Below are 11,184 nucleotides of genomic sequence, written 5' to 3'. Positions count from 1 at the left end.
AAGCATTTAAAAATCGAATTGCATTGGGGTGCTCAAGCTCTCCACTAGGCTTAGGATGCCAATGGATCAGATGTAGATCTACTCTTGCAAAACTCAATCTTTTATATTTTCATTAAGATCTACGGGGTCTTAAAAAATAAGACTCGGATCGAGATCCAAAATATCCACGTGTCCCCATGAATGTGGACTTGGATCCAAATGAAATAGTTTGTACTACTCCCTCCGTCTCTAATAATTAATCACCATTTGACCCAGCACGAGTTTTAAGAAATGTAATAGAAAATGAGTTGAAAAAGTTGGTGGCATGTGAGTCCTACTATTATATGTTTTGTAATAAAATGTAAGTGTGAATGAGTTAGTGGAATGTAATGACCACTACCAAAAATGGTAAAAGTGAAAGGTGACAAATTTTTAGGGACGGACGAAAATGGAAATACTACCTCCGTCCCCCAAATATTGACACACTTTGAAAAAGTGAAAGGTGACAAATATTGAGTTGAAAAAGTTGGTGGGATGTGGGTCCTAAGTATTAGTTTTATAATAAAATATGAGTAGAAATAGTTAGTGGAATATGAGATCTACTACCAAAAATGGTAAAAAGTGAAGTGTGTCAAACTTTCAGAGACGGATCGAAATGGTAAACTGTGTCAAACCTTTAGGGACGAAGGTAGTAGGTGACAAATTTTCAGGGATGGAGGGAGTAGTAGTCTTGAAGGGGAGAGAAAGAAGTCTTATGTTAAACTCATATTATAATACTATAGTTATAAGGGGTGACATTATATTGCTAACTATTTAAATTGCTAACTCTGCTAACTCATCAATGTTGTGTTTTAAAAATGTCAACACGGTGACATTAAAATGTCAACACATAATATCAACATATTATATTGAAGTTCAACAAAATTATGTGTTGACATTTTAATGTCATCGTATTGACATTTTTAATACATTTCATTGATGAGTTAGCAAGTTAGCAACTTAAGAAAGTTAGCAATTGATCACACCCCTAGTTATAAGTTTCAGATATATTAGATCCCGATTCATAAGAATTTTAGGGTCTACGAATATATTAGATCCAGATCTAGATCCTGAATATTTCTATTTCAAAATTAATCTTATACAAATCTGCATAATATCATAATTAATTCAGTTAGATCATTATTTACACTGTATTCCATACAAATTACATAATTTAAAATAAGTCATAAAATGAAAACTGATAGATATAAACTCCAACCATGAAATGAAACACAAAAGCATATAATCTAGGGGTGGTAAAATGGGTAGCGGGTAATGGGTAATTCCCATCTCGACCCGCTACCCATCGGGTATCGGGTAGCAGGTACCCGATGATAACGGGAAATGGAGCGGGATCGGATAGTGTGTTTTAGAGTTTTGCGGGTAGCGGGTATATCCGTTACCCGCCCGGATATACCCGTTAATCCCAATAATACCCGTTATTATTAGTATTAGTCATATACCATCTTTTAATACAACCTCTGTTCCATATTAATAGAGGCGTTTCAAATAGTTAAAGTAGAGAAAAAAAATAAATAGTTAAATAATAATAAGCCATATACGCATTCATTTTGAAAATTAAAAATAAATAGTTAAAATGGAGAAAAAGTAAAGTAAGAGAGATAATGACGTAGAAAAGAGTATTTATATTATTATTTTTCCAAAATGAATAAAGAAAATGAAACGCTTCTATTAAGACAGAACAGTGGGAGTACTTTATATAATCTAAGAGTTCTTTTAAACGTTTTTATATTCCAACGAACATACAATTAAAAACTCAGCGAAACTAGCTATATCCCCTCACTTTTATTCTCAATCTATTTAAAGCTTACCATCGATATTAATAAAGTAGATTAGAGAACATTGACGGCTATTATGGTTTTTAAATTTTTTATTAGGATATAGGGTCGGGTACGGGATACCCTACACGGGTATCGGGAAATCCCGGTATGTCTCGGGGCGGGTATTGGGACAACAAATTTGGCTAAAATCGAGTATGCGTACCCGACTTGTCGGGTGCGGATACCCGCGGGTAACCCGTTTCCCTTTAATTTTATTAGATACTTTAATACACTTAATTAAAAGCATTGTGATCCATATTCCTTGGTATCTCTACTTCCAAATCAAATCAACATAAAAAATATAATCTAAACTATATGAATCGGGATCTAAAAAATTATAATCAAGATCCAAACCATATAATGAATCTGGTCCTAAAAATGAAGCAACAAATAAAAAACATTAAGAATATAAACCAAGTTCTTTGATTGAGATTTATATGCTATGTAATATAGTAAATCTCCTCAACTCATTTCACCCAATCATGCAGCACAAATTTATGAAGGAAAGGATTTCAAAAATCTATGTAAAACAACATATAAAATCATAAACATGGTGAATTATGAAACAATTCTGATGCAAAACGTGTAGAGAAAATTGACTGAACGGAGAAGAAATTCAGAGAAACCCTAGTTTCAATGAAAAACGAAATATTATTATCAAAATTCAACTGCGGCCCAAAACAAAAGCAGCGCTATTTATAAGCGTCTAAAAAACCCTAGAAGTTCAAAAGGAAATAAAACAGAAAATTAAAAATTAAAATTAAACCCGAAAAAACAGTAAATTGCAGTTTTCGCCCCCTAAACGATGTCAGATGGCCAAAATCCATCGTCCATCATCGCGACTAGGTCGCGATGAGTTCGATCCCAAATTGCGTTCCGCATGTACCGTGCGAATTTCAAATCATTCTGACACCGTAGGTTTTTGCTCGATTTCTATGTTGAAACTGCATCAAATTCAAAGAAGAGAAATTACCTTTTGCGATTATTTCTTCTTATCTTCGTCGGCGACTGTGAATTGAATGGAGAAGTGTGTGAGATTCTGGATGGGATTTCAACTACAAAATCGTGGGCTTAATATGGTCAAATTGATTGGGAATAAAAAAAAATTGATTATCTCAGAAGTATAATATTATAAACCATGTGAAAGGAAGAAAATAAATGCAGGCACCATTATTTATTAACTAATATCGAGTGCATTAATCAGTCCTTGACTTTAAATATTAACAAATGAAGATGACTCAGCCACACCTAAGCCAGCATAATTATAATTATACCATCGACCATGAATTAATTCATCAAACAGTAAATTTAATTGTGATTAGGTAAATCTTTATTCTACACCATTAATTGATCGATGATACCTCTAAACTTAGATATTTTTAGATAATTACGATCATAATCCGTTTATGTGTATGGTTTCAATTGTACAAGAATTCTTGGCTCGAAAATCAGTAGTTTCCTTATAATTGCGTTCATTCTCCTTAGATTGTTACATAAAATTTCTCTCTTTTACTTTTGCATTGTACAACGCTAGCTTTGTACCATGATATCTTCAATCCTCTTCACCATGATTTCCTCAATCCTTTGCTGATTTGGCTACTGATATAATTTGTATAGACTTTCCAAGGTTGATTGCTATAAAAACCTGTGGAGGAAGAAATCATCTCTTAATACGACTCAGGAAAGACCCGGCAATAAAAAGGAGTTATTTGAAGACGCACAACATTGGAAAAAGAAGCATAAAATACAAGCAACAACTTCAAATTATGGATCAAATAATTCCAAGGAAAATATACTCAATTGAATGGTAGAGTGTAAATCTTTCTAGAGTTGAAAGAGATTTAAACTCAATTTAGACAAGTTTTAGCAAGTTAATTATTTGAGAGTAATAAAAATTTAATCAATCAACCACTACCTGACGAAGAACAATAAACTAATATAACAAAAAAAGTTTAGTCAGCTTATATTGTGGTTTTCGATGGCATAATTTAATCTAAAGTCTCCTCGAAATAATAATAATTATAATGAATTAAGTGTGAAGGATTAATCAACTTAATGAAATATGCGGCATCAAGTTGCATGCCAGCTATTTTGTTAATTCTTTTATCCTAATTAAGTACTACTAGTAGGATTTGATCAAGTCTCTCCAACTTCGAAGAAGAATCTCACTCAATAAAGATATTTTCAAACAAAATATTACTCACTCCAGCCTCTAAAAATGAAATATTTTAAAATGACAGTAATTTTAATGTAAATCGATTAAAAAAAATTAATAGCAAGAAAAGTGTATTAAAAGATTATTGATTCTACTTTATAGGAGAGAATTTTTTCTTAAAATAGAAAGTTTTTTATGATAAATTAAAAAGGAAAAGATATCTATTTTTAATAGACGAATCGAAGGAGTACTATTATTAACATAAGAAGTGTCAAATATTAGTTCTAAAGATTCCTTCATTTTGAAAGTTGACTTATTATTATCTAAATTCTTTGGCTTTCACAGCTCTTTGAATAAGAAGTCAATGGTACAACGAAATGCAGTGAGCTAAAGTTGCAAAATGGAAATAAATATTACTACCTTGTAATTCAAATCACATTATTAACTTTTTGCTAAGTTTGGTTGTTACCATCTTTAACTTCCTCATATGCTTCATTAATTGTTTAGCATACAAAAATAATATTTCATCTGTTCCTAAAAAAGAGACAACATTTAACACGATATGAGTTTTAATGCACAATTGATAAAGTAAGAGAGAAATAGAAAAAAAAGTGGTTGGAGTATTATTGGAGAATGGAACCCATCTCATTAAAGAGAAAAATATTTTTTAAAATAAAATTGATTTATTTTTTAAGGGACGTTCTAAAATGACAAATGTGCTTTACTTTTAAGGGACGGAAGGAGTGTTAAATGGGTGGCTTAGACAAGTAGATGCAGCCACTTGCTATTGTTATTAGTAGATAGATTTATAATTTTATAATGTGTTATCAAATTAAATCCCAAATTGATATAAAGTCCAAAGTTTGGTATTCATTTTGATACAAATTAAACTTTAGCTGCCATTATGATATGTTGAATATTGGTGGACTATATTTTGTTGGACTTGTGTATTTATTCAGTTGGGCTGACCCTGATTGATTAAATGCAGAGGCCCAATGTTTGAGGTCCATCACTTACCTAGCTGCACCGATGGCTGCCACATAGATGTTTCACCCGGATCTTGAGTTGGGGTCGTTGGACCCAGGGTTGTTTATTAAGTGAGCATCGCCTCACTTTAGTCACTTATTCTAGACACTTCTATCTCTCTCTCATTCCTGAGACTCTCTCCGCCTTGTGAAGACCTTGAGTTGGGGTCGTTGGATCCAGGGTCGTTGGAATCTGACGAAGTTTGGTGTTGAAGAAGTGAGAACTTGTGAAGACCTTGTGAGTTCTGTGAGTTTCTAGTGGTTGTGAGCTGAATAGGCGGTTTGGTGGTAGTCGGTGTAGCTAGGTTTTCTGACTTAGAGTTCGACGGTTTCCCATCTTCTGACTTGTGGCAGAAGCGTGTGGGGAGGTCCTTGGCCTGGTAGTCACTGTTGTGACCTAAGTTATATCCTTACTTGTTCTTTCTTGGTTACTGGTCGTCTATTGCTCTTGTTTAGATCCGAGAGGATCTTGTTTTGGGTTTACTAATACTTCTACTTAGTGTGCAGATAGTCGAATGAGCTGGAGCCTCAAATCTGGTAGAAGACTTGAGAATAGCTAGGGTTTCGATTAGTCAGCTCTGTAATAAGTAGACTTGTATTCGTGTTTTCCCTTTGTATCTTGGCTTGCATTTCTGAGATTAGCCACCTCAGATCAATATCAATAAAAGAGGTTACAGTAATTAGTGAATCCCGAGTGATCTGATCCCTATATGATACATGAGTCATACTTTGATAACCATATATGAAATTAACCCCAATCGTAGTATTACATTTAATTGTATAATCTTTTATTGAAAGCGGTTACATAATAACTCCAAGATTCATGTCTTCAAATTGGCACGGCCTCGACAAGCACCATCTTTACCCATTCTTTGCTTTTGTTGGGATCGGAATAGCAATCCGCATCGGAATAGAGAAGGTGCACGACACGAGCAAGATTGACAACGCGTGTGAGGATTGGCATGGATGCCGGTGTTGGCTCAAGGCATTCTTGATTCATATCCTTCCATGTGTTCTTCACTCGTTGTTTAAGCTGAGCACGAGCATCATCCTCCAACACGCCATATTGTTTCATGTAGCAATGTATTGCTGAGGGTTTCTCCTCATACTACATGAATTAATTCGATAAATAAGAGACAATGCAAATGTAACATATGCATAACACGTGCATATGTTATATAGTACGTGCTTAGCGCCTAAGCACTAAAGCGCGCACACACATGCTTAACACAACCAATAAGAAAATTTTGATTTAATTCATATATATATACACGATATACCTCGTCTCCAACTAAGTCATCCATTAGTCGACCAACTACGGATGATGCTCGTACTATTAGAGGTTCCTTTGTAATCCAATCGAAATCTTTTTGACTAACTTGATCTCCCATACCCACCAAAGAAGTTGTTGATGCCATCATGTAACCAGCAGACTCGAGGGACACCTTCATATACTCGTCTAGTGTTGGAATATAATCATTATACAACCATTTTGCCTCCTCAAAATATGACATTGCTAACTTTTTCATCTGCAAACAAATTCAAAAAACTCGTTAAATAAGATGTGGGCAAATTGTCCGAAAAACCTGAAATTTGGTCATGAATATTGTTTAGGGTTTGGGATTAGTTAAAATTTGACCAAACTTCATGATTTTTTTGACAGTTTCGTTTACTATGGAAAGATGAATACTTCTTGTGTCGCATATTGGACGCGGTATGATTCTTCGATTTTCTCCATTTCATCTTCTATTTCAGTATAAGTATCAATAAGGCTTCGGTAGCACATTTGGATGCATGGTGGTGAACCCTCCAAGGTCTCATTAACATCCCAACTGAAAGAAGACAATAAAAACACATTTGTTAATTAGGTAAAATTTATTCAAAACAATTGTACTAGTAAGTAAAAACTAACTGAAAATTTGCATCCAACCATTGAACACTGTCTGTTAGAATCTGTAGTTCATCTAGCGTTGCATATTCATATGTGTCGTCAAGAATCGAAGCCATACATATGGCTTTCAGTAATATTCTTCTTGCTTTAGCATAGCTTGGCTCAAAGAAGACTCCTACCATCCACAGGTACAATTCTGTAACCCTATCTCTTGCATAAGGCATTTTATTCTTCACGTCCAATTTCTTCCACCACCTATTTCAATTAAATGGAATATAAATTTAAATAACTGAAATCAAATTATAGAATTATAATAAAATGAAATCACAATAATTAAATATATGTACCTTGTAGCATCACTAAGCTCTCTCTGGTGCATCTTTTGCACTAGGTTGAAATCCAATTTCGCGAAATTCAGAAGTATTTCATTATGTGACTCGTCTTCTTGGTACACGGAAATGAACTTTCTGGCACCTAGTCTTGTGACACTCAAGCGGTTTGGCATCCTTAGAGCTTCGTTAATACGTTTGGAGAGAGACACATCAGCCTCCATATTTTGTAGTGAAGCATGAAGATAAGACGAACAAAACCCTATTGCTTTTTCCAGAATTTCCTCGTCGTGTTTGAGAAGATGAGCCGCCTCGTATAAGCTCAACAAATCTTCAACGTTGTTTTTCAGTGACGCCCCATAATTTCCTTCACCGTCAGTGAATTTGCAAAACACATCTGTTGAAGTAAAATGTTAGTAATTGTATTTCTCAACGAAAGGTGTGGTTGTAGCATGTAAGAATCTTACCACATGGGACGTTGTAACCTTGTTGTCTAAGCAAACGAAAGCGAAGAGCCACAATGCGTAGATCATCATTGTCTTTGCTATTTTGCTGCATGTGACTGTCAGTAATATATTTCAAGGATTCTTCAATTTCTTTTTCAAAATGATATTCCACTCCCAAGCGCTGGATCACATCAATGAGTTCCAGTTTAGACGATGAATCGTTTGGAGTTTGAGTTAGCATTTTTCTGACCAGTTCTTTCTGCTTTGCGAGCTTTTCTTTTTCAGCATCAGTGATTTTCTACAAAAATAATAAGTACATTAGAATTATACTATAACACACTGTACGAAATAACAATTGTTTTGTAATCAGATATATACCGTGTTATCGGAATCATATTTAAGAAAGAAGTCTCCCCAAATAGAAGGATGAAATGTCGCAGATTTGCGAATTTCATCTAAGCTCTTGCCGTTCTTGATTGGAACAAGTGGTGAACACATTTCCATCTTACTGTATATATGTTTCTAAGAAAATGTGTGTGTGTGTGAGTGAGATAGATAGATAGATAGATTTGGTGTTTCATTAGAAGAATGTGAAGGTATTTATATGTCTTCGTTGGTGTAAACTCTACTCAAAATAACTTTTTTTATTGCTTTAATAGATGCTTATTTTCATAGTGTTTCTTTCTTGGCTAGCGGTAGTTTTGTGGCGTTCTTTCTTATTAATTTATCAATAAATTAGGTGCATGTGTAAAAGATATGATTGTTTAGATAAAAAAAAAAAACAGATGATTTGTTCTTTCTTATTAATTTATCAATAAATTAGGTGCATGTGTAAAGATATGATTGTTTAGATAAAAAAAACAGATGATTTTTGGCGTTCCATGCCTTAATTTTTATATGTTCACGTCCCTGTCGGAGCATTATAGTATTACTACATTGTCAGGTGTTTATTTGGGGTCCAGCACCATCTTATTGACTGTTTTATTACTATCTAAATTATTATATATGTCTCTCTTATTCTTGTCTCAACCGAATTTAAATGTATAACAAAGACCAAATTTAACAACAAGATCTTGTAATCTAATGGACAATAAAATATTTTGTTAGTTATTTTATGCTCATTTCCATAATGATGTACATTCAATGTAATAATTGTTGTAATGCAAATGCATGATGAAGTACCGTCAATGTTATAATGATGTATAAATACACGTTGTCTTCTTTTCTAAACTATTTTGATCTCCATTTGCAACCAAAATTGCATCATCTGATTTGGTGTTTCATTTGAAGAATGTGAAGTTGTATATGATACCTATCTAACCCCAATTAGTTTGATCCCCTTTTTGTGGTAACCCAAAAACAAATTCGTCAAAGCGGACAATATCAAACTAATGTTGATATCGACGATCCTAACAATAACATCCTTGTTGTTGAAACAAGGAAACAACTAACTCTTTTGCAGTTGAATCCACATTCTCACAATTCATGAACTCGGATTTCAATCTGTTGTATGTCCTTCCGTCGGGAGATCACTTATAACGTTCATTAAATCATCCATTAAATGTGCCATAGAATCTGGCACACCTAGATACGATACATGTAAAGGTGTAATTTATAGTGAGGGGGAGAGAATTTCCTTCACTGTCAGTGAATTTGCAAAGCACATATGTTGAAGTAAACTAGTTAGTAATCATATTTCTCAACGAGAAATTAAAGGTGTGGTTGTAGCATGTAATCATATTCATGCGACACCTTTGCACTTCTTTGGTTACTTGGTACTGGTCCAGGACTTCAATGATGGATTGACTTGATAAATCGTATTTACATGTGTTTTTAACCCTTGTAGCCCAATCTGAACTTCGTGTTTTTAATCCACTTACGGCCTAAAGTTAGCGGACTGAAACCTACTTTTATATATTGGTTTAATAATAAAATATGAGTGCTATGGGTTAGTGGAGCGTAGGGTCCACTTACCAAATATAGTAAAAGTGAAATAAGACATTTATTGGCGGACGGACGAAAAAGGAAAAATGGAACATTTAATAGCGCACGGAGGGAGTAGTAAAATTAGGGAATCAATCTTTTGAGTATAATGTTGATGATTTTTGAATCTTTAATGCCACATATCACTTTCAATGACAATTCATAAAATTCTCAAAAACTTACCCTCCATCCCTGAAAATTTGCCACTTATTTTCATTTCCGCTCGTCCCTAAAAATTTGTCACCTTTCACTTTTACCATTTTTATAGTGGGTCTCATACTCCACTAACTCATTCTCATTCACATTTTATTATAAAATTAATATATAAAAGTAGGAGCCGCATACTACTAACTTTTTCAATTCACTTTTTATTACATTCCTTAAAACCCGTGTCGGGTCGAATGGTGAAAAATTATAAGGGACAGAGGGAGTATAATTTATACTCCATGCATCTTTTAAAAATAAAAATTATTTATTTTTCTATGCGTCTCTTAAAAATAGAATTTTCCATTATAGAAAACTTCTTAATATCTAATGAGAAGAGGCTCATTTTCCACCAACACATTTGTTTCTATCTCTCTTACTTTTGCATTAAAACTCATGTTGCATCAAAAGTTTCTATTTTTAAGCAAACGGAAAGAATATAACTTTCTCAATTCAAATTATTTTTTCACATTCCATATATATTTACAAGGATTCTAACAAAATCTATATAGCATACGTCCGGACGAAGAAATTTGCACAAAAAATGTTATTTTAGTATATCTGTAATAAGGAATGCGTTGTATTGCTAACTTTCTTAAATTGCTAACTTTGTTAATTCATCAACGCAGTGTATTAATATATGAACATGTTGACATTAAAATGTCTTAACACAATTTTGTGTTGACATTAAAATGTCTTAACACAATTTTGTGTTGACATATTAATATACTATGTTAATATTTTAAATATCGATGTTAACACAGTGTATTTAAATGTGAACTAAGTTAACAGAGTTAGCAATTTAAAAAAGTTAGCAACAAATCATACCTCTCTATAATGATATGCAGTATAATGTTTTTAATTGATAAAGACGCCACCGCTTACCACCTGGACGCCGCCACGCTGCCCACCATCGTTTGATGATTCAATAAGTTTCATTGTGATTAGTAGGGATGTCAATGTAGCCCACAACCCGCGGGCTGGCCCGAATAGCCCGCTAAATTTATAGGGTTAGGGTCGAAAATTTCTAGCCCGGTAAAAATAAAACCCGATAAGCCCGCACCCAATTATCTAGATATTAGTAGGTATTAAAATATCTAGATATTTTAAGAGAATTCTCTAGATTATAGATATTTTGTATAATTCTCTAGAATTAGGATGTATTAAAATATTTAGATATTTTAGTAGAATTTCCTAGAATGTTAGGAAAATATCTAGATTTTTATGGAGAAAAAATCTAGATATAAAATATTATAGAGAATTCTAGAATATGAAGTGAATCCCTATAAATA

The 11,184-nt window shown here is 33.4% G+C and overlaps 1 protein-coding gene across 2 annotated transcripts; it reads right to left on the bottom strand.

Moving 5' to 3' along the window:
* Window positions 1-5,868: 5,868 nt before the first annotated feature.
* On the bottom strand, window positions 5,869-9,625 carry LOC148929787 (bicyclo-germacrene synthase-like). Of its 2 annotated transcripts, XM_089069602.1 has the most exons (8): window positions 9,614-9,625; window positions 8,084-8,167; window positions 7,727-8,003; window positions 7,278-7,656; window positions 6,970-7,185; window positions 6,730-6,871; window positions 6,320-6,568; window positions 5,869-6,147 (listed from the first exon to the last, which is right to left on the bottom strand). In XM_089069602.1, the coding sequence occupies exons 3-8, from the start codon at window positions 7,944-7,946 to the stop codon at window positions 5,869-5,871; spliced, it is 1,485 nt and encodes a 494-aa protein (XP_088925728.1). In that variant the 5' UTR covers window positions 7,947-8,003; window positions 8,084-8,167; window positions 9,614-9,625. The 2 variants fall into 2 exon arrangements, with proteins under 2 accessions (XP_088925728.1, XP_088925727.1); XM_089069601.1 differs by lacking the exon at window positions 9,614-9,625 and having other exon boundaries at window positions 8,084-8,209.
* Between the last annotated feature and the right edge of the window lie 1,559 nt (window positions 9,626-11,184).

The sequence above is a fragment of the Salvia hispanica genome, chromosome 4, assembly GCF_029641045.1.
Source record: "Salvia hispanica isolate PSC_SH4W2 chromosome 4, Shi_PSC_v1, whole genome shotgun sequence".
Taxonomy (NCBI): Eukaryota; Viridiplantae; Streptophyta; class Magnoliopsida; order Lamiales; family Lamiaceae; genus Salvia; species Salvia hispanica.
Note: the sequence above shows the minus strand (reverse complement) of the source record. Positions and strands in the feature narration are given on the sequence as shown.

Bases quoted from the DNA above. Each gene is read 5' to 3' on its own strand.
- LOC148929787 (XM_089069601.1), bottom strand. From the start codon at position 8,209: ATGGAAATGTGTTCACCACTTGTTCCAATCAAGAACGGCAAGAGCTTA. The intron at 8,004-8,083 runs GTATATATCTGA...TTATTTTTGTAG, and splicing joins AATATGATTCCGATAACACG to AAAATCACTGATGCTGAAAA. The intron at 6,872-6,969 runs GTTGGATGCAAA...GTCTTCTTTCAG, and splicing joins CTAACAGACAGTGTTCAATG to TTGGGATGTTAATGAGACCT.